The sequence below is a fragment of the Acomys russatus genome, chromosome 16, assembly GCF_903995435.1.
Source record: "Acomys russatus chromosome 16, mAcoRus1.1, whole genome shotgun sequence".
NCBI lineage: Eukaryota > Metazoa > Chordata > Mammalia > Rodentia > Muridae > Acomys > Acomys russatus.
Genome location: NC_067152.1, coordinates 44048950 through 44071852, shown reverse-complemented (window position 1 = coordinate 44071852; position 22903 = coordinate 44048950). Strand labels below are relative to the sequence as shown.

Below are 22903 nucleotides of genomic sequence, written 5' to 3'. Positions count from 1 at the left end.
AACGTAGGTAGTTGTGTGGTCCTGGAAAAGCTGGCAGAAGTGAAAGGCTCCACTTGGAGTTGACCCCGTGAAGGCCTCTCCAGCACTGGGCAAACTCGGGTAACCAGCAGGCGAGGTTCATCTATCCTGTGCCCACCTCCCACACAGACTGAAGCCTCTGTTTCTCCAGGTGTCAGAAGTGCCCTCTAGATGCCCTTTTTCTGTGGCTCCTTGGCCCCCCCGGGTTAGCTCTTTGGAGGGTTTTCAGCTGACCCTATCTGTGAGGCTACCTAACTCAGCCCACCTGGTGCAGGGTATGGTGCGTGCTTGTGCAGAAGTTCGCAAACATGTTCTGATTTAGGGGAAATGAGATCTTTTGTCCAGTTTAGCTTTTGTGGTGGTCAGCAAAATTTGGAGGTTGAGGAAGTGGCCCCTTCCAATGAGGGGATCATTAGTGTTTTGGGGCATCGTTTGGGTGTACAGGCACACATAAGGGCCCTTTGTGGAGAGGCCACGCTTCTGACCAGCAAGTTGTGGGGAGCTCAGAGAAAAGCAGCACATAGGACTCAGGGGCCTGGTTCCCAGGGTCAGGGTGGCAGAGAGCTGGCTTGGGATGCCCACACTGCTAGCTGCAGGTTGGGAGGTGCTTAAAGACACTCTCCTGTCTTTGCCAAGGCAGAGCCGGGCCAGGAGCTGCACTAGCCTGGCCAGGGTCAGAGGCCTGTCAATGCCTAGAAGCCCCCTTCTGCTTGCACGTTGCTCTACTCGGCCTAGATTTCCCAGCATTGGTGTCCAAAGCATTGCGTCTAAGTCACCATGAAGCCAGGACTTTGAACTCATCCCATCACAGAGGCCCAATCCCACAGCAGAGCTGTGGCTCCTGTGGCTGCTGTGACAGCTGACCACAAATGAGCACCCCAAAGCAGTGGAACTGACTGTCTCATGGTCCAGGAAGTCAGAAGCCTGAAATCCAGATGCTGGCAGGCTTGGCTCCTTTTGGGGGCCTGGGGGAGGACCTAGCCCAGGCCTCCCTCCCTGCTTGGAGGGGAGCACTCCGGGTGCTCCTTAGTGTTCTTGGGGTGGGTGGATCCCTCCCACTCATCGACACACAGCTATACCCAATTCCCTTTTCTGTTGGATTCAGTGTCTGCTCGAACCCATTTAGACTTCATTACATCGGCAGAGACTTCCAAATAGGGTTCTGGCTGGCCATGATTTGGGGAGTGGGGGCGCTGTTGAAATCAGCATAGCAGGGGTGCACTATCTTAGCCCATCTCACCCCTCCCAGGATTGAGCAGCTTTGACCAAAAAGTGGCCAACACCCCCACGGTAGGGAACTGCAGTGAACCCACCATGTCAGTAGTGGCCTGCCCCTCCCGGAAGTGGTACACACTTGTGACTGACCAGCGAGGCGTCTTGGATTAGCCAGGGTCGGAACTGTCCACTGTTCTCTTGTGGGTTGCAAAGCAGATACAGGAGGTCTGGGCCAGGCTTGGGCAGCTGTAGTTCTCAGAGCCCCTCTCCTGCCTTGAGTGGGGCCCGAACCATGACCTTGGAGCCTGGAACGGCAACCCATCAGGGTTGGCGTACACTGGCTTTCCTGTTGGCTGCTCCCGAATGCAGCTTTGTTGACTGGCTCAGCATCTTCCCAAGATTCCTAGGAGGGAATCTCTCTGCCAGTGGCAGGTCCAGGGGGAGCCACGGCCGGGCAAAGAGAATGTGACCCTTCGGATGGAAGAGGGAAGAGGTGGCCTGGCCCACTCTTGCGGGGGAGCCCCATGTCTCTGCATTTTCGGGTCAGGACAAACAGGAAATGTGTCTGTGTCCTAGTGCTGTTCAGGCACTGCTGCCGCTCTGATTCTGTCAGCTAATGGAGTCTTTCACCGCCTACTGCAAGCCTCAGGCAACACCACATGTGGAAGCAGGAGTGACCGAATCCGCAGAGCTGTTTGGCAGACACCCCCCCACTCCCTCCCACCCCCCTTCCGGCTTCTTTGATTGCCCTGAGGCATCAAGGGTATTTGGGAGTAGAGAGAGAGAAAAAAAATCAACCCTCTCTGCCTGAGAAGTGAGGCCTAAAGCCACAGTCAGGGTATAGGGTACAGGGTACCAGGATACCAGGGTGACCAGGGTGAGGACATACTGGCTTTCTATGGGGCCTGTTTGTATTTGTGTGCATGGTGATGGAGACCAGAGAGGGAGGAGTGGCCACTCCGGAAAGCATGCAGCGCACACTGAGCAAAGCAAGGCACCTGCAGGCCCTGAGAGCGTCGCAGGCCTTCGGTGGATGGTGACTCTCTGAAGAAACAGCTGGCAGCAGGCGCAGGCCCTGCTGGGCCTTCAGGAGGGTTGTTTTCATTCTTGTCTCTTTCAATGAACAAGTCCAGAGTGGCCGGTTCTGCCTTAACAGGGATGCTAAGAGAGCAAAAGAGCCACTGGCGTTGGGGCAGGCAAGCACCAGGGCAGGACGTGGAAGAGGTGGGTCTAAAGGTGGGCGTTCAAGGTTGGAAGGCACACAAAGATCCTTGCCAGTTGCCGGCAGATTGCCAGTGGAAAGTGTTAAAAAAAAAAAAAAAAAAAAAAAAGTCAGACTTTGTGCGGCTCATGAAAAATGATTAACCTAAGTGGTAAACTTGCCAAATTCAGGGGTGAGCATGTAGCAACTTGGGATGGGTTTGCAAGTCACAAAGGGGAAGATTCTGATGGCCATTGAGGACGGGGCTGAGGGGGCCAGGGGGCACTCTGACTAGTGTCCCAGAGGGATATCGTCTGCTGTTGGCAGCTCCCACGGTTGGAACTATACCAGACTGGAGTGCCAGTAAAGCAGAGAGGTGTAGACCCTCCCACACCACGTGCTGAGCTCGGTGCCAGCCTGGGATCAATCTGCACAGCCTTCCTCCACCTCGCCTTCCCCAGGAGGCCTTGAGCAAGAGATGGTTCTTTAGGGAGAATCCTGAGTCTAGTGGAGGACCACTGATACCTAATGCCCAAGTCTGTGGGTGGGGAGGAGTACTGGCATTGGAAAATACTTGAGAGATGTTTCTGGCCCCCAGGAATGAGGGAAAACAACAACAAAGGAAGAAACTAAAGGGAAGGAGGAAGCTACAGGTGGGGGGGGGAGTGTCATAGCAGAGCCCTTCCCACCTCCCCCTCCCCCAAGCTGGGCTCAAAGGCTTGCACCACATGCTCCCTCTGCTCCCCACCCCCCTCCGGAGCATACACACACACATCCCGTGGCTCGGATGGCATTTCTCCAGAAAGAGATAGTGAGACAGTGGAGGAGAGGCAGCGTAGAGGGCACAGACCGGGAAAGAACGCCCCTGCATGGCTAGTGCATGGAGGTGAGAGAGTTGTAGGGTGCACAGTGGCTGAGGAAGAGGACCCAGGTGCTGGTGCAGACTTCCATCACTCTGGATGGTCACATGGTCACTTGGTGCGGTCCACCCCACAGTGGATGCACAGCAAGCCTCCAAGGACACTCAGGCTGTAGACTGGTGACCAGAATCATCAGCACCTGCAGCCTTGAGACCTGGGTGTGGTCACTGGGAATTTTTTGTTTGTTTGTTTTTAGAGACAAGGTTTCTGTGGGTAGCCTTGGCTGTCTTGGACTTGCTTGTAGACCAGGCTGGCTTTGAACTCCGCTTGCCTCTGCCTCCCGAGTGCTGGGATTAAAGGCCTGGGCTGGTCATTGGGATTTTTAAGATGGCCCAGGGAATTCTGTTACTGTTTTGACCCCCAATCAATGGTGCGGAGCAGTGGGGTCCGTAAGATGAGGTAACAACAGCAGAGGTTAGAAGTGGTGCGATGACACAGTGATTAATGGCTGGTGACAGTGCTTGGCCAGGGTCTTGGTTTGGTTGCTGGGTCTGCATGAGAACAGGGGAGCCTATCAGCGCCCCCAGGGGTGGCAGATGATGGGCGGAGGAGAGCTGGTCCAATGATCCAATGATAGGGAAGCAGGTAGACTTTTAGACCAAGCCTGGCCACGACGCTCAGTGCATCAGCAGAGCCTGCGGTGCAGAGCCAGCACCTGCAGCCCTCACCCTGTTGGAAGCCGCTCAGCTGGATGTGTCCCACCCCTGAGTCTAAGCTGGCTGGCATCCACACAGCCTATTGTCACAGCCTGCTGGATCTCTGTCATTGCTGGCATGTGCAGGGGTGAAGGGGCATAGCCTGGGGGACCTCCACACAGTGCACTGCTCCCTGGTGGGCTTTGTCAGGTGGGCAGGAGTCCCTGACAAGGCAGACTGGGAAAGTTCTCCTGCTATGCAAATTGAGGGGTAGCTTTTACAAAGAGGGGACTGTACGTGTGAATGTCTTTGGGGAAGGAGCCTGACCGCCATTGGTCAGCTGCGGCTGCTTTTCTGCTTAAATATTGATCAGAGCTGGACAGAACTTCTGAGCTGGGAGGATGAACCGCAATCCAGTATGTGGAGGGAGGGCTTGCTGTGGCTGTGTGGCTTTGACACCTGTGACCCCGCCCCTTGCCCCCCCACCCCACCCACCCCGTGTGACTATATGGCTTAGACACTCTTGCCTCACCACCGTGTGGCTATGTGGCTTAGCCGCCTGCGGGCCCAGTGTGGCTGTGACTTAAGACACCTGCCTCTCTTGTGGTTTATTCCTCTAAGCATGTACAATTGAATCGTTGCATTTTGGATTTGCTGGCTGTTGTACACAAAGTTCTCCAACAGGTGCTCCAGCGAGTTTTAAAAGAGTGAGTCAGCTCCAGCACCCGTCTTGAGGGAAGTAAAGGCTGGGTTATAGCTCCTGAGTGGTGCTGCTCATTGCGTCATGGCCCTGACAGGAGTCTATTGGATGGAGAGATTATAGTAGAGCCTGGGTTATCCCGTGGTGTGGATCTTATCAGGCCAGATAACCCTGTAGGTCAAGGGACCTGGAACAGAGACAGAGGAGCCCCAGGATGATGACAGGAGCAAGAAACCAATGTGGTTGAGGCTTAGCTGGTTGAGATAGAAAGTGGGTGATGTAGGGAGAGGTTACTGAGCCTGAGTTAGAGACACAGGGCCTGGGCTATGGTCAGTGGGACCTAGGGAGGCTTTGTTAGACACTGCATGAGGGTGGGAGCAATTCAGAGGCAAGAGCCCTGTGGGCACAGTCTGGGGACCAGGGGGAAGCGCCAACACCCGAAAGGGAAACTAGAGGTGATGGGGCCTTGGGGCTGAACACCCACACTCTAGAGTAGGCAGGCAGGTGTGTCCTAGCTTGACCATATGATCAGGCGAGACAAGGCCTTGTGAGTTCTTTTGGGCTGTGGGCCTGGGTGAGGAAGTGCCCAGTCAGCTCTTTAGCAGACTGTGGAAAATGTAGGGGGAAGGGGGCTGTGGAAAGAACAGGAAATGGGGGAGGAGCCAGTAAGGGCGGGGCGCCTGCGTTTACAACAAAATGTGGCCAGAGGCTGGCTCTGCCCAGAGTGATGGCCAGAGAACAGCACAGTGACCTTGGCTTGATATCTGTCCCATATCTGAAATGGAGACAGTAACTCACTCATGACCATCTTAGATAGTGGGTGTTCCAAGGAGGAAGGATGGAGGCCAATGGCTTAGGAGCAGAGCCTACTGGTGGTGGCCAGGCCATAGACTTGCTTCCTCTGTGCCCAACACTGAGCTGGACTTGCCTATTAGTCCTCACTAACCCTCTGCTGACACTGATGGCTGAGATAACAGGCATCATATAGTAAGGGGAGCAAAGGAGAGAGAGACCTGATGTCCTGCCTGCTTCAGGAGGACCCATACCCCACTTACTGCTGTTAATCAGCTTTATTCTCTTTGTCACCCCCCCCCCCAGGTTTGTGTATGATAAAATCCAAGGCCTGAGTTCAAGCCTGGGATCCATATGAAAATAGGAGTAAAGCAACTACAGAGTTGTCCTACTGGTGGTGCACTTACACACACACACACACAGAGAGAGAGTAATAATAAAGATTTAAAAAAAAAAAGGCAAAAGGCAAACTGAGGCTGAGATAGGAGAGAATCACAGCCATGTGGGTAGGAAGGAAACCTTTAAACAAGAGGAGAGTTTCTAGGCCAGTGCCAGCTCCTACCCACATTGACTTGGAGTGGTCCCTGGGAAGCAGGCTGGGGTCCCCTGGAGGAGGGATGGAGTGCTGAGGGGCAGCCGCTCTCTGTGAGGTTTCCCGGCAGAGAAACCAAGTACTGAGTTCTTGTGGTGAAACAGTGAGCTGTTGTTTGTGGTAGGATAGATTCATGTCTCGGATCCAGAAACAGGTCTAGAGTGGGTCAGTTCTACAAGCCCAGGTGCAGCCTATGTACTACTGAGCATGCTCACTTTTTTTTTGGGGGGGGGGGGTTGAGACAGGGTTTCTCTGTGTAGCCTTGGCTGTCCTGGACTCACTTTGTAGACCAGGCTGGCCTCGAACTCACAGCGATCCGCCTGCCTCTGCCTCCCGAGTGCTGGGATTAAAGGCGTGCGCCACCACCTCCTGGCACATGCTCACTCTTAATTCTTGCCCAGTGTGGTACATGGTTTTTAATAAGCATATACCCAGGCATCCATCTTAGCAATGGTGTGGAGTGGATACCCAGGTCAAGAAGCCAAAGAACACTTCCATCTGGCCTGGCCCAGCTGCTTATTCTTTAGAGATAGGGTCCCCAGTGGGGGGCCAGGAGATGAGACGATAGAGACCACAGAGAACTGGGGCTGGGAGGTCTTGTACAAGCTGTGTCTTATGCCAAGCGAGTTTATTATGATGTGTACGGCACAATAGGTCCTGCTTGTGGGTGGGGACGGGGAACGGGACAGAGTCAGCGGAAAGCTATCGTACAATGAGACACAGCTGAGCAAACAGTGTTGCACAAGGGGAACACAGGGCGTCAGAGGCGAGCACACAGCGACCTTGGAATGATGAGTCCAGTCCAGGCTGGGAAGAGTTGGGCTCTTAGGGTCCAAAGCATCAAGGCCCTGGCCCCAGGCCCTTACTGGCTCTGCCAAACGCAGTCCTGGTTTCAGACTGGGAGCTATGTTCCCTCTCCATACAGTAGGGCCTCAGGGAAAGCCTTGGATCAGCCTAGTCCTCAACAGCCACTATCAAACATGAGGGTGGGACCTCACCATCAGACATGCCGCACGCCGCACCATCAGGCACCCCACACCATCAGGCACGCCTCACCATCAGGCACCCCACACCGTCAGGCACGCCTCACCATCAGGCACCCCACACCGTCAGGCACGCCTCACCATCAGGCACACCGCACCATCAGGCACACCTCACCATCAGGCACGCCTCACCATCAGGCACACCTCACCATCAGGCACACCTCACCATCAGGCACGGCTCACCATCAGGCACACCTCACCATCAGGCACGGCTCACCATCAGGTGCACCTCACCATCAGGCACACCTCACCATCAGGCACACCTCACCATCAGGCACACCTCACCATCAGGCACGCCTCACCATCAGGCGCACCTCACCATCAGGCACACCTCACCATCAGGCACACCTCACCATCAGGCACACCTCACCATCAGGCACGGCTCACCATCAGGCGCACCTCACCATCAGGCACACCTCACCATCAGGCACGCCTCACCATCAGGCACACCTCACCATCAGGCACGCCTCACCATCAGGCACGCCTCACCATCAGGCACACCTCACCATCAGGCACACCTCACCATCAGGCACGCCTCACCATCAGGCACACCGCACCATCAGGCGCACCTCACCATCAGGCACACCTCACCATCAGGCACGGCTCACCATCAGGCGCACCTCACCATCAGGCGCACCTCACCATCAGGCACGCCTCACCATCAGGCACACCTCACCATCAGGCACACCTCACCATCAGGCACGGCTCACCATCAGGCACGGCTCACCATCAGGCACGCCTCACCATCAGGCACGCCGCACCATCAGGCACCCCACACCGTCAGGCACGCCTCACCATCAGGCACGCCTCACCATCAGGCACACCTCACCATCAGGCACGGCTCACCATCAGGCACACCTCACCATCAGGCACGGCTCACCATCAGGCGCACCTCACCATCAGGCACACCTCACCATCAGGCGCACCTCACCATCAGGCGCACCTCACCATCAGGCGCACCTCACCATCAGGCACACCTCACCATCAGGCACACCTCACCATCAGACATTCAGCAGCTGGTTCCTACTCTTTTTTTCAGAGTCAGCCACTGGCTTGGTAAATTTGCTAACAATCTCCTGGCCCTTTTTTTCCTTAAAAGTGTGTGTGTATGTGCGTGTGTGTGTGTGTGTGTGTGTGTGTGTGTGTGTGTGTGTGTGTGTGTGTGTGAAGACAACATTCAAGAGGTTTATTTCCTCCTTCCTCCCACCATGGGTTGTGTTCTAGGCATCGCCTTGGGACTTTCGTATTTTATCTCTGAGAAGGGCTCTGCTTGTCAGCATTATTCATTATTGAGGCATGACTCATGTACCATTCAGATCACCCCATTAAAGTGCACGAATTATGGGAGCTGGAGAGATGGCTCAGGGGTGAAGGGCACATACTGCTCTTCCAGAGGTCCTCAGTTTTGTTCACAGCATCCATGTCAGGTGACTTACAACTGACTGTAACTCTAGCTCCCGGGGACCCTATGTTCTCTTCTGGCCTCTGTGGGCACTGCACTCACACGCAATACACACAGACATGCACATATTTAAAACATGTGACTTTGTATTATTTTAACATTTCCCAAGACCCTTCCAAGATGACCTCTGTCTAGTTCACAGCACCCAAAGCACAGCTGCCCTCATCTGAGGCTTCCAGGGTAGCCTCAGGTTGTGCCTTTTCCCAGAGGAACTGGTCCTTTCCTGTATGTCAGGGACACTGGACATGTCATGTGTGCCATCTCAGTGGTGTGACATTCCCAATATTTCCCTGGTTTCTTTCCGTGGTTGGCCCATTGCTGGACAGATGGCCCATTGTAAATAAAGTTTTATTGAGATTGGGTATTGTCTGTGCCTATATTATGCTATACCAGTGGGGCCTGAGAGAGTATGGCAGAGACTGTCTAGACTCTCACAGCCTGAGTCCTCAACAGACCATCCTTGGAGAAAAGTCTTTTCTGTTCTTGGCCTCGGTGACACGGGTATAGGTTTCCAGTCTGTGTTTGATATGGTAGTTTTCATCTGGCTGTCTGCTCTGCAATTTCTACAAGCAAGCAGGATGATGTGAGAAAGCATATCTATGGGGCCGCTCTCCGAGCTGACCCTGAAGTTGCAGTAAGTCCCCTCAAACCACCCTAGGCTCCCAGGGGAAGGGTGGGTGTGTTTCACTGCAAAAGCCCAGTTCTTTGTGCAAATTTCCCTGTGGGCATGAAGCCCCAGAGGTCTTGTGTGTCTTCAGGGTCAGCAAGTTATGGACACATTTTTGTCCCTTTCCAACGTGTGGTTGCACGTGGCTCTGGCCCTCCTGGCACCCCGTTGAAGTTCAGACACCTTCCGGAGGCACAGCAGAGCTTACTGGGGCAGAAGCGACCTTTGCCAGGACACCTCTGGCTATAACAGAGACCTGGTTAGGACCCTGGCCAGCTGGTCCTTAGCCAAGGAAGAGAGAGAGTGGCTTAGAGAGAAGGCCTCACCTTCAGAGCCACGTGTGCTGACAGAGTACCTACTGTGTGCCTCTCAGGCTGTCTGTGCCTCTTCTGTCGCAACAGGCTCTGGAAGTATAGTTGAGAAGGTGTTGATGAGTAAAGTTCTGGAAGGCAAGATAAGATGTCCTGAGGGGCTCCACGGGTGTCAGTCTCACCGTCAACTTCTACAAGTCTGAACTTTGGGGAAAGCTGTGGCCTCTGCCCAGGGGCTATAGGGACAAAGGCTCAAGGTGCCAGAAGAGGCTGTCTTCCCCATCACTCTGTGGATCGAAGCCCCTTTCCTTCAGGGACGCCAGCTTGGCGTCTCTCCACTCCACCCTCGGGAGACAGAGCAGCAAAGTCTGTGACTTGCCGGAGGTCACCAATACAGCGACAGTGCCAGGAGTAGATACAAGGATGCCGTTCTGTGGGGCAGGAGGCTGGGTGTCCTTGTAAAAAAGCTTGGCCACAAAGATGTTTTGTCTCAACGCATGCCTCCTGGAGTCTCCCATAGGCGTGTTGGCAGAAGGAGTCAGGATACAAAAATAAGCTTGTATCCAGGAATTTTTTTTTCCCCTGAGAGAATTGCTAACAGACACCAGTAAGCATTTGGTCACAATTTATTCAGTCTTGCTTTACTGGTGGAAAAAGCTAGAAGCACCTGAGTATGCAGTACCTGGGGTCACAAGTGGATGCCTGTCAGGTGCCCTGCAGGTATGACATCGGCTGTGTGGTGCTGGGATGAACTCAGGACCTCCTACACCACAGCACGCTAACACAAAGCGTGGCATGGATATTTTAAATTAAAATGTAAAAAGGGAGGACATGTAAGGGAATCAGATTCCTGTTGGCAAGTGCCTTTCTCCCCCTGTTTTCTTAAAATGGACTTGAATCATACATGTATTTTTTAAAGTTAGTTCTTGGCACGATTGGCTAATAAACATCCACTAACCCAGTGCTCTCCAGTCTTGGTTGGTGCTGGCCAGTGTGGCCTGTGTTGTTCAGCACAGTGGATGTTTGGGTTTCTGTTTGTTTTAATATTGTTGAGACAGGGTCTCCTGTAGCCCAGGTGACCTTGAACTCTCCTGCCTCCATCTCCTGAATGCTGGGTTTACAGGTATGTGCTCCCACACCCAGCTTGGCAATGTAGATTAGTTTTGTATGTGTGCACATTTGCATGGGTGCGCATGTGTGTTCCAGGGTGTGTATATACAGGAGCCAGAGATTAATCTATAGTGTCATTCTTTAGAAGTGTCTCTCACTGGGCTAAACTTCATAGACTAGGCTAGGCTAGCTGGCCACCGAGTCTTGGGGATCCCAGTCTGCATCTTATCAGGGCTGGGATACAAGAACTCTCCCCTGCCTAGCTACCCCATCTCTCTCCCTCCCTCCCTCCCTCTCTCTCTCTCTCTCTTTCTCTCTCCCTCTCCCTCCCTCCCTCCCTCCCTCCCTCCCTCCCTCCCTCCCCCCCCTGCTGGGACCTGGGGCTCACAGCTGGCCAGTGACCTCATCAGCATGGAGATTCCGAGCATGTACCTCCACCTTGCCCCAAAACCACCCAAGGCTTTTTACATGTTGTGGAGATCAAATTTAGGTCTTCCTGTGACCCTGCAAATGCTTTGTCAGACTGAGCCAGCTTCTTCCCAGCTTGCTGGTTGGATTAGTAGAGAGCTTGGATCTCTAGGAGCAACTGAGGAGGTGTCAGGAGAGCGTGTGCTGGGGCTGGGTGTGGCAGCATCACCTCCATTCCGGGACGGACCCAGAGAGGCGGTATAGAGACTGGAAGCCAAGTGCCACCTGCCAGAGGGCCAGCGTATTCTAGACACCTCTGTCCAGGAAGTTTCCTTTTGCTGAAGGATTGATGTAAGATTAGGAGGAAGGAGAAAAGACATGATGGTCACTCCAAGGGCTGTATTTGCGCCCAAGTAGAGAAAGAATGTCCCCATCTTCTGAGTGCTCTGGCTTAGACAGCAGAGCCCAAGAAGTCTGATTCAAAGATAATCATGTTCAGAAACAGGGCCAGATTAACCAGCTTGCTGGGTGTGTCCCTCAGTTCAGTCAAGTTGACATAGAAAACGAGCCATCATGAGTGTGAGAAAAGGGACCGGAAAAAACGGAGGAGCCTTTGGAAGTCCCTCTTGTCGGGGTAATGCGTATGCCAGCCCAAGTCAGTGGACAGTGACCTCTCCCAGAGCTTACCCAACCCAGTCACAACCCTTGGTTCTAGGCTTGGCTCTCCAGTGAGTCCCACACTTCAGCCTGCCCTGCAGTTCACTTTTACCTCGTTAGGAAAAACTTTAGTCAGATCGCTCTGACTCTATCAAAGCCACCGTCCCCAAACTAAACCTGTCAGTTGTCTTATTTTTAGAGGATGCTGCAGCCTTACAAACGCGGTTGAGCATGTGTGGCTTTGAGTTCTAAGTAGGCTTATGAGTGAGAGAAGGGCAGGAGCTACGGTTCTTCCTTGCTCCTCAGTCAGATGCCCAGAGCAGTTGGGAGGTAACCCATACCCTCCGCCCCAGTCCAGCCAGCTGCTGCCTCTCCAGGAGAAGGGATGGGACGTGCGTCTAATGTACTGACAGCTGGACCAAAGAGTACCGCCTGAGGAGGTCATAAATGCTGCCAGGTGGGGGCAGGGAGGATGCCTTCTACTCCGTCGTCGTCGTCGCTGTGACCTAAAGTTTCTACATTGCATGGCCTGCTGCTTGTCAACACCTCTTCGAATGGGCACCTTCATGCCCGCTATCACTGGAGACAAATTGCTTTTCTCACCTGGAAGTTTTAGCCTCTGGCTAGCCTGTCTCTGTCCCTGACCTCACCCCTGAGGTGATGTCACAGCACAACAGCTCTGCTGTTCCCATGGCAACAGCCTCCCATAGTTAACCAGCCAGGGCAGACACTGGGCTGCTGGCAGAAGTGGGGAGAATTCCAGCTAACCTGGGTCAGTGGCGCCTGAGACCCCACGTGGACTACCTTAGGACGAGGCTGTGGTGTCTGGCCCTTCCCCTCTGGGAGGGGGGGTTCTTTTTGGTGCCCAGCAGTTTGGGGGAGGATGCGTGTCCTGGCCACGTGTTCTGATGCAGATTTAACAGTCCGTCTTACGAAGAAGAATATAGGTGCTGAGAGTAGGGGCAGTGGAGGGGGGGCTGGGGGGAGGACTGTAGCTGGGGGCTTCATTAACAGAGCAAGAGCAGCAGCTGGGTGCCCCTGACCTGCTGGGGGCCTCATTAACAGAGCAAGAGCAGCAGCCCCTGACCTGGCTAGGAACTTGGAAAACAGGTGTGAGGACCACACCTATATTTAGTAAGGCACTAGCGGGATCAGCCTCAAGTGCCCCTCTTGGTTGGCGGATGCCTGGACCCTGAGGTCAGAGGTCAGCTTGCTACAAGGTCTGTCTTCAGAAATCTGAGCTTGTCCCTCACCCCCTCAGCTGGCTGCCCTGCCGTCTTAGCCTGGTGGGACACAGGGAGATGGCCAAACATTAGTGCATAGCACCCCCCCTCCCCATCCCCCACCCTCAGAGTCTGCATGAACACCAGCTGTGAGCTCATCCAGGACTTGTATTTTCTCTCACCTCTCCCAAGTCTGGCAAGGCTGCTCCCAAACCCAGCCCGGCACCTTTCTGAACGATCCCTTTGGAAGGGACAGAAACGGGGTGTGAGGCAGCAGCAAGTGTGAGTCATAGAGTATGGTTTTAGAAGCTAGGACTCAGAGAAACGGGGTTAAAAACATTTCTGATGTTTATTTCGCCTGGGCTTGGCTTGGATGCCTCCAGTGATGGGTGTCTCACTACCTACCCAATGATTTCAAGACAGCTCTATAGAAAGTGCTTCCCTTCATCTGGCCAACTTTGCCTCCCTGTAATGTGTCCTCGATAGCCTGGCTCAGTCATCTGGAGACACACAAGTAAGTACCACCTTCTCCTCACATGACTGGCCAAGCGCATGGGTGGTCCTCACAGTGATGGGAGAGGCTCCCATCACCATCTTTACAGATGAGGGAGTCAACACCTTCCCCTGGGCACACAGCAGGCCACCCGCACGGCACTCCTCCAGACTCCTCCAGCCCTGAAGGCGCCTCTGACTTTTGTCATTGTCCTTCTGGAGTCCTTGTTGGCATCCTTCTCCCGCCCTGACCCTCTTTCTTCCTTTTCCAGAACCTTCTGGGAATCTCCCCTGTTCGTCTGGCACGTTGTTCAACTGTCCTTAGTCAGCTCCTGTACATTTACCGTTGTCCCATATTCCTAACCATTTCAACAGTTAAACTGTGTTCTCTCCCTCCCCCTGCCGCCTCCCCCCTCCCGAGACAGGGTTTCTCTGTGTAACCCTGGCTGTCCTGGAACTCTCAATAGAGCAGGTTGGCTTTGAACTCAGAGATCTTGCTGTCCCTGCCTCCCGGGTGCTGGGACTAAAGGTGTGCACCACCAGGCCTGCCTCTCATCATGCTTTCGACTTGCTTGTTTTGTGTGCGCCAGAGGTCCATATTGGGTCCCTTCCTCCTTTGCTTTCTACCGTGTGTTTTGAGACAGGGTCTCTCACTGAACATGGAAGGAGCTCTTTGAGTACGCTGGCTGGCCTGTGAGCTCTAGGAATCCACCAGTCCCTGCCTCCCCTTACTGGGATCGCAGGCATGAGCTGCTGTGGCCCGCTGTTTAACATGGGTGCTGGAGCGCTGTACCCAGCATGTACCCATGTTTACACAGCAAGAGCTTGACTAAGCCACTGTCTCAGCCCCTCGTGTGCCTTTAAAATGATTACCTTGTGACCGTGTTGCATGGCCCTCCACAGATACTTCTTATGCTTTCAAAGTCACAGACCCACAATTATCCATCAGCTTCCTGGACCTTGACTGCTGTCATTACTGTAGATGTTGGCTGAGCTCCCTGTGAGCCAGGTGCTGTTCTTGGAGACACAGGCCATCTCAATCTGCTGCTGAGGCATCCTGGCTATGGAGACAGGACAGACACAGCAACCCTATCACCACAATGTCACTCTACCCTGTGGGCCCAGGCTGTCCAGGCCATTCAGCACAGGGTTAGATCCTTCTCTGACTGCAGGTAGAGATCACACTGGGGCCTTGGGTGGCCGTGTGGCTCCCAGCTACAAGCAGTGCTTTTATCACCCAAGCCTCCATTTTCTGCTCGCTGGAGTTAGCAAGGCTTGGATGTGTTCCTGTTGCCTTTTGTCTGGGGACACAAGCTGTTGAAAACACTTGTGATCTGGGCCTGGTGGCACAAGGCCTATAATCCTAGCCCTGGAGAGGCTGAGGCAGGAGGATCACACATCATAGACTATCCTATGGTTGAGACCCAATGTCAGCAGAGCCACACAAGAGTCGTCCAGGCTGGAGCCTTGCAGCTGTGTCTCTGTCTTCTCTGTAGGTCATCAGTACCCTGTGAGTGTTGTTTTTAGGATGAGTGAGCTTAGAGTCCAAAGCTTGGGTCCTGACACCAACCAGGCCCACTGACCCCTGTGCTCCTGTTTGCTCTTAGTCAGATACAGCTGTTGGATGGTTATTCCTGTGGTGCCTGGCCACAGCAATTTAGAAGGACGGGTCACTGACAGAGAAACAGGGGACAATTGTAGCCAGTCGGAAGGATGCAGGTAGATACACGGAGTTGACCTACTGAGCCCACGTTACATTTGGGGTCACTTAGTTTAAGAAAACCCCGTGTGTCTTAGGAGCCCTTGAGGGTTTCCTATGTTGTCCCAAAGAACCAAAGAAAACACAGAGCTGGGTAAAGGGTGAGCGGTGTGTACTGTGTGCCAGTCACTCCTCGTGAGATAGTCAGGCTGCTTGCATAAGATTGCAAGGCTGGGCTGTATGGAAATGTTCCCTCTAGCTGTTATCGCTAATCCAGACTGTCCCTGTGTGCCTCAAAAATGATGCTGGTGCCCTTTTGAGTCCTGGGTGTGCAGGCCGTCAAAGAACTACTGTTGTGGAGTATCCCAGGCAGGAGAGTAGCAGGAGTCTGCAGATACAGATGGAGAATGGAGGAGGCGAGTCTCTCTCATGAAGAACCCACGTGGGCAGCACTGGGCACTGGGGCTGGAGCTGGCAGGACAGCATGACCTCGCCTTACCGCTGTCCAACAAGCTGGGTTAGGATCTCCCTAGGGCGAAGCCGTGAAATTTGCTATTGGTTTGTGGGAGCGGTGTTGATGATGCTTTGAAAAGTAGCTGGTAAGGACAGCAGGGAGCCACTGAAGGTCGGCTCAGCAGCATACTGTAGTTGGGGAGGGTGCAGGCAGAGAGGTGGGTGGGTGGATGGGTGGGAGACAGGTAGGCTTGTAAGAAATCCTACAGGCTCAACTACTGTTGGGAGGGTGTGGGGAGGGAGAGAGAGAGCTAACTGTTGGAAGGCAGAAAGTGGAACATGTGGTGAGCTCAGAGGCACAGCCGTGCTCTGGGTAAATACCCAGAAAGCACCACGTGCTCATCTGAGTCCTCAGCAGCTACCAGAAGAGAAGCACAGCCCAGATTGAAGCTGATGAGCATCCTGGAGGTAGCTTCCTGCTCTGAATCCGCTCTTCAAGTTAGGAACCTGGATCAGGGTCTGCCTGCTGAGATTTGAGTCCTCGGTGCATAGGTAGGGGCTGGATGGCCTTAGGCAAGTTTCTTAACATCTGAGCATCTTGCCTATCCCATGGTGCATCTCCAGATAGACTAGGGAACATGTGTGAAGATTTGGGGTTACAGGAAATGACCCCGTTCTATGGCCAGCCTGGCTTTGTGGTTATCGATGTTGAGTCTACCCAGCTAGCTCCACTTGACCCCGTCTTCACAAACACCACCAGGCTTGGCTAAGCATCTATACAGGAGGACACGCTTCCAGGGTGCTCCTGGCATCCCTAGAAGTAATAGTACTTGCTATTGTTGACCTGTGTCTGGGGAAGGCGGTGGTACTCGCTGTATTCGTTATTTAGTGAGTGTTTAAGTCGCACTGATGGCCAACTTCAGTGGGTGGGTTTGTCCCCACGGCAGCTGTGTTACCTGGCAGTAAAAGCATGTGGCAGCATGGTCACAGCAAACCCCAGCAACTAGAGGGCCTGGTGGCCGCTGTTGAGTTGTGTGACTGTCTTCCTGGATGTGCAGTAGGCAGACCTGGGCACTCACGTGGCATGGGCACTAGGATGACTATGCACTAGTGAGGCAGAACCTACGTAGGTCAGCCGCAGGACCCCAGCCTGCCACCTCAGATGGTGGGGGAGCTCAGGGTCTTCCATGAAGCCTGGTGCTGACCCAAATTGGGCTCAGGTGTGTGTGCTGCTGGTGGCTGTAGATGACATTTGGGGACCTGCTGGTAAGGATAAGAGGTGATCAGGTGCTTCTTCTTAGCACTCTCAGGCTCAGAGGAGCCTCCCTGACCCCGTCACAAGACAGAATGGGGGAGGGGCACAGAAAAGAGCAGAAAGGCATTGAAGAGGTGGCAGGCAGGGATTCCTGAAGTACGGCCTTAGCTGTAGTTTACCCAAAGGTTTCTCCATGAGGATGAGGGCCACTGACTGAGATGGTGACGCTCCTGGGTGGCAGAGATGTGACAGGTCTCTAATTGTCACCTGTTAGAAAGGAAAGGAGCCACTCTTTCCAGGCTCAGAAACAGACTTTACACCTGAGGTGGGATTAGCTCCATCAGCAAGATGGTCTCCGGAGCACAGACCTGCCTCATGCTTTACAACACCCCTACAGCTATTCCCCGTTGTGGGTAGAGCTCAGGGTTTGGTGTGAGAGGCATGTTCACACCGAGCCCTTCTGGGGGTCTGAATCACACCATCTCTCTCAGCATCCATTTCTCCCGGCTATATGGTAGCTCCTGGTCACTCCATAAGTCTATGGCTCACTGTCAGAGAAACTGTCAGACAGAGCGCCTTGCTCCATTTTACCCATCCACCATCAGGGTGCAGGGTTCCAGTTTCCTTAGCTGCTTCTGGTTGTGGCCATCCCCCAGGGCGTGAGGCGTTCACACAGCAGCGTCAGTCTGCCTTTCTCTTGGCCATCTTTTTGTCCGCTGGCCTAGCCATTCATCTATCTTTTTCTTTCTTTTTTTTTTTTTTTTAATGTATTTATTTATTTTTAGTTTTAGTTTTTGGTTTTTCAAGAAAGGGTTTCTCTGTGTAGCCTTGGCTGTCCTGGACTCGCTTTGTAGACCAGGCTGGCCTTGAACTCACAACGATCTGCCTGCCTCTGCCTCCCGAGTGCTGAGATTAAAGGCGTGTGCTACCACCCCTGCCTTGCATCTGTCTTCTTTGGTGAACTGTCTGTATCTTTTACAAAGAGGGAGGGAGGGAGGGAGAGAGAGAGGTGGGAGTGGGGGGGGGAGAGGGAGAGAGGGAGAGATCTGTTTTGAATTATGTTGTGGTGGGGGTGGGAGGGGTTGGGGATGGCATGTGACCATGGAGTGAGATGAGTGACTCTGTGGGAGGAGGATGTAGGGGCAGGTGGTGGGACGTACACATGGGTGTGATGCCCGTGGAGGCTAAAGGTACCAGGTCCCTTAGAACTAGAGACCACTGTGAGCCAACACAAGTGCTGGGAACTGACCCCAGGCTCTCTGGAAGAACAGTGCTAAGCTAGTTCCTTTTGTATCTTTAAAAAAGTTATCACAATATTTCCGTGTGCTTATGAGTGGGTGCCTGTGCATGCCCCAGCACATGTGTAGAGGTCAGAGGGCAACTTCCAGCTGTTAGGTCCTCCTTTGTGGGATTCTGGGGGACTGAATTCAAGTCACCAGGCCTGCGTAGCAAGCTCCTCTCCCTGCTGAGCCATCTTGCTGGCCTCTGCTTCTATCTGTGGGGCAGTTTTACAGCTGCCTGAGTTTACCTGAGTTGAGGGTCCCGGCTTCCTCTAACTTTCTCCTTTTGGCCACCATGGTGGTTGGCAAGGCTGGTGGGTGTAATGTCAGCTGCTGTTTAAAGAGCATGCTTCTTATGGGGCTGTTTAGGTGTTATTGACTGGAGTCTCCTTAAGGATCTCTTGTCTTGAAAGCTTGGCTTCTCACATGCGCAGGCTTTCTTTCTGAAGGCGTTCATCTATTTCCCCTTTAGCTGCTTGGTTTTTTCTGTAGCATCTAAGAAAATCTTTGCCTAAGCCATATATATATATTATTTGCTTTCTTCTAAACATTTATAGTTTTAGACCTGACATTAGGTCTATATAGGATCAACTTTTGTTTGATGTGAGGAAGGGTCTGGGGTCTTTGACTGTGGTCACCCAACTATCAGAGAATCATTTGTTAAAAAAAAAAAAAAAAAAAATCCAAGGAGGAGTGGGGGAAAGCAATTCTTTTCCATACTGCATTGCCATTCCTTTGAAAGAAAATCTCAGTACCTGAGTTGAGGGTCCCAGCTTCCTCTAACTTTCTCCTTTTGGCCACAGTGGTGGTTGGCAAGGCTGGTGGGTGTAATGTCAGCTGCTGTTTAAAGAGCATGCTTCTAATTGCCTGGTCTGGAGCAAGGTGCTCTCACAAAGGCATAGCTGTTCACGTCAGTGATGGTGTGACTGGCCATGGCTGGTCAAAGGCCCCATGCTCTACCCAGTCAGAGGGCAGGCCCTGCTACTTCTTTCTAGGTATGTAACCTGCCTCCAGTGTTCCCCTGACTCCTTGCCTCAACTTCCCCACCTGTGAACCTCGGGATGGTAATAGTGTTTTACCTCCCAGGGCTACTTGACAAAAAAGAAAAAAAAAAAGAAAGAAAAAAGAAAAAAAGAAAGAAAGAAAATGTGATCTGTGCTGTGTTTGGCAGCACATGCCTTTAATGTCAGCACTTTAGGGGTTGAGACAGGAAGATTACAGGTTCTCAGGCCAACCTGGGCTATATAGGGAGATTCCCATCTCAAAACAGGAAACCTACAGTGGCTTCTTGGTGCATGTAGGAGCCTGAACTGTAGCATTATCAGTAAAGGGCATGCAGAGCTGTTTTTCTGACCGCTGTGACCAACACTGGCTTAAGCTGGTCAACCTGCTTCTATAGGAATCGAAGGAAAGGGCAGTCGGGGGCCTCTTCATGCAGACCATAGTGACCAAATGGCAGCAGGCGTGGCTCTATCCCCTTGAGAAGCACAGCTTCTCTGGGAAGTTCTGGTAAAGCTTGGGCCCTGCTGGTGCCACAGGGATACACAGCTGTCCCCCGCCTGGTGATGTCACAGCGGCAAGCTGAGCATTGTGACGTGGCATGCATGTCTCTTTGTCTGGTTTATATTAGATCTCCCACACACACCTACGCACCCCTGTTCTGGTAGACGTGCACACAGACGTGTGTGTGCCTGCATCTGTTTGGTTTTTACTGATTCCACATAGTAAGAATGGATGTACACACAGCAGCCCTTCATGCACGTGCCTGCTTGTATGCATACAGGTGTGTAACACAGATGTGTGAGCACACGCCCATGCACATACCATGCCTGCAGTCCTTCCCTCTCCTGCCCCTTCATCTCCTCACCTAGAAGCGGCTCTTTCATCACAGGCCAGCCTACATAGCTGTTATTCCCACCTATCCTTCTCCGGCTCGGTCCTCAGTTGCTTCTTTTTTTCAAGCTGTCCTCCACACCTGAGTCCTAACCTTGCCTCCTTGGGGTGGAGGGCTCTCAGTCTCAGCCCTGTTGCCACTCTTAGTCGCAGGGCCACCCTGTGCCTTTCTGGGTGTTTAGTGGCATCCCTGGATTGCCCGCAGCTGCAGATTGGTAGCGTCTTCTCCTTTCAGGTGTGATGACAAAAATCATCTCCAGGCATTACGGGACGACCCCTGTAGCCATACTCTGTGAAACACGACCCCCCCCCCCCCAGGCTCTTATCCAAGGTGTTCAGGACAGAAGCTGAGAGCCGAGGGAATGCGTGTTAGTGGGCAGAGGTGGGAGAGATCTGGTGGTCATGTTTTTGAGTGTACCCTGCACTGAGAATCCTATATACACTTGTCTCCAGGGCCTTGCACACTTTTCTCCAGCCGTCTGGAGTGGCCTGTGCCCTCCTAGCTTTACAAGTTTGCCGTGAATCTTCTGCAGGGTCCTCAGGCCCTGCATCCTCTGCTTCCAGCTACGGCCCCCTTTGCTTGCAAGCACGTCTGCAGAACTCACAGAGATGGAGAGGGAACCGGAGAGAGCAGCCCAGCCGAGCCCCTCTTCTGATGAGGAGGCCTTGGATTTGAGGCAGAAGCCTGTGCTGGCAGAAGACGAACTCGAGGGCAGTGTCAATCTGCAGCAGTGGAAAGCACAGCAGCTGCAGCGCCTGGCTGAGGAGTTGAAGGCAGAGTGGCAGGAGGCCAGACTACAGCAGGTCAGGGACATGGGACGCCTCTACCTAACCCATCTGTTGGATGAAGCGACAGGGCTGCCCGTGGGAAGCGACCTCGATGTGGGCGAATACAACCAGAGAGGAACGACAAGACACGTGAGGGCTAAGGAGAGAAACAGAGCGGCTTTTAGAGAGGAGAAAGGCCGCAGGGAAGAGTACCCCAGACAGCACCCCAAGTCCAGGAAAAAAGCAACATGCTCAGAGAGACAGGGTTCTACCAAAGCCCGGGGCCCGAACTTCAGTGAGAAGGGCAAAGGGAGACGCATGCCTTCAAGTAAGAGCAATAGTGGCTGCCAGCCCTTGGGCCCTCGGGCGGGCAGGGTGGCAGACCTGGCAAGGCTCAGCCCGCTCTTAACGAGTGCTGAGGAAGCTGAGTGCATGGAAGAAGTACAGAAGGCAACGGGCTGGGAGAGGAGGCGGCCGATAGGAAGTGGGGCTCCACGATTCGCTCAGAGCATAAGTCAGGGCAGCTCCAGGGGCCGAAGAAGGAGGCAGGACAAAACAGCTGACCTAGACCAGCCCCCCAGCCCCACCTTCAAACAGGAGGCCACACCCCAGTGGGCTCCGCGCAAATACAGCGGTAAAAATCAGTGGCACAAAGAGATCGAGTCTGCCTTCGAAGAACTGTTTAACACGAACAGAAAGCTGAAGAAACATCTGGATTTGCACCTTGACCAGAGGCTCAAGGCAGACTGGAACCCGGATGAGCAGCAGAGCTGCTTGGAGACTCAGGACGAGAACGAGAACAGCCGGAGAGAGGAGAGTGCCGAAGCCGAAGAGACGGAAGCTGCTTGCGAGGATGAGTCTGGGAGCCCCGCGGAGGTGGAGGCCCACGAGTCGTGGTCCAAAACCAACCTGAAGCAGCTGCTGAGCGAGGACGAATGCCCCGGCCACTACCAACAACTGGCAAAGCACCCATCGAAGAAGGAAAGCCTGATGCCTGCCCCCGTGGCAGGAGCGTCTAGCGAACAGGATGACTCCTCAGAAAGCCCAGAGTCAGGAAAGGAGCCACCCAAGGTGGCCACCGAGGAGGAGGAGGAGCAGGTGGACTCTGTAGCAAGCTGGATGGCTTTAAGGCAGAAGCAGAAGGCGGAGCTGGAGCAGAGGCGACAAAAGATGCTGTTGGGGCAGACAGAACACCCCGACATGAGCTTGGAAATCCATTACAAGGCCGAGCTGGAGGAAGAACGCAGGGAGCGCAGGAGGATGCGCTTGGCCATCCTCAAGGCTTATAACACTGGCTTCCAGCCCCCGTCCACTGTCCAAAACACTCCCCTGGACAGTGGCCTTCTTGATGAGGAAAAGCAGAGCCAGATGATCCGAAACCTTCAGCAGCAGATTCTAGAGCAGAACAAGTTACACAAGCAGTTTTTGGAAAAAGCCAGGAAACGCTTAGAGGAGTTTCAAAAAACATTTTAAAGGCAGAACCCACCCGCGATAAATACATCCCTGTTGGCCGCTTTGCCTGCACCGTGCCTGTGTGTCCGTGCCTGTGTGTCCCTTAAGTCTGTCTGTTCGCTGTCCTGGCAAACGCCTTCCCTTAGAAGCAGGATCCTTGCAGGGTCCTGAGGGTTAGCCTCGCCTGTGTTCTGTAGACGAATTCTGGTTTTATGGTCTGTGCGTACTCATGGGAACCCCAGGTTGGCTTAGCCAAACACCGGGCTTTCAGGGGCATTCAGGGTCAGACAGGCAGAGTTTCAAAAGATACATCATTGGTTGCTTTGGCCTCTGGCTGAGACAATGTCAGAGCCATTAGCTTAAACCTCTCCTTTAGGAGATTGGGAGGTGGGGGGAGACAAAAACTACGGTGGGGGCGGGGGGAGACAAAGACTACAGTGTTTAACACTATGTGCATTCTTAGAACCTTTAAGGGTTGGGGGCAAGCAAGCCCAGCCCAGCTGAGTGACGCCATCCGGAGGCAGTGCTGATGTGGGGTGGTGGGGGAGAGGGCGGGCTGTAGCTTTGAGGAGCTGTGAGCATTCTGGAGGATTCATGAGGCCGAGGTCCAATCCCAACACTACAGTGGCAGTTGAGGTGGTGGTGGGGTTGGGGTAG

At 53.5% G+C, this 22903-nt stretch overlaps 2 protein-coding genes across 2 annotated transcripts in view; both read left to right on the top strand.

Annotated features, from left to right (window-relative positions):
• The window catches only part of Timp2 (TIMP metallopeptidase inhibitor 2), a 47197-nt gene that overhangs the window by 1183 nt on the left and 23111 nt on the right, over positions 1–22903 (top strand). The gene's annotated exons all lie outside the window — the stretch shown is intronic.
• Cep295nl (CEP295 N-terminal like) lies at positions 20627–22327 on the top strand. Its single transcript, XM_051159151.1, has one exon. It carries the CDS (start codon positions 20636–20638, stop codon positions 22265–22267), a length of 1632 nt encoding a protein of 543 aa, XP_051015108.1. The 5' UTR covers positions 20627–20635; the 3' UTR covers positions 22268–22327.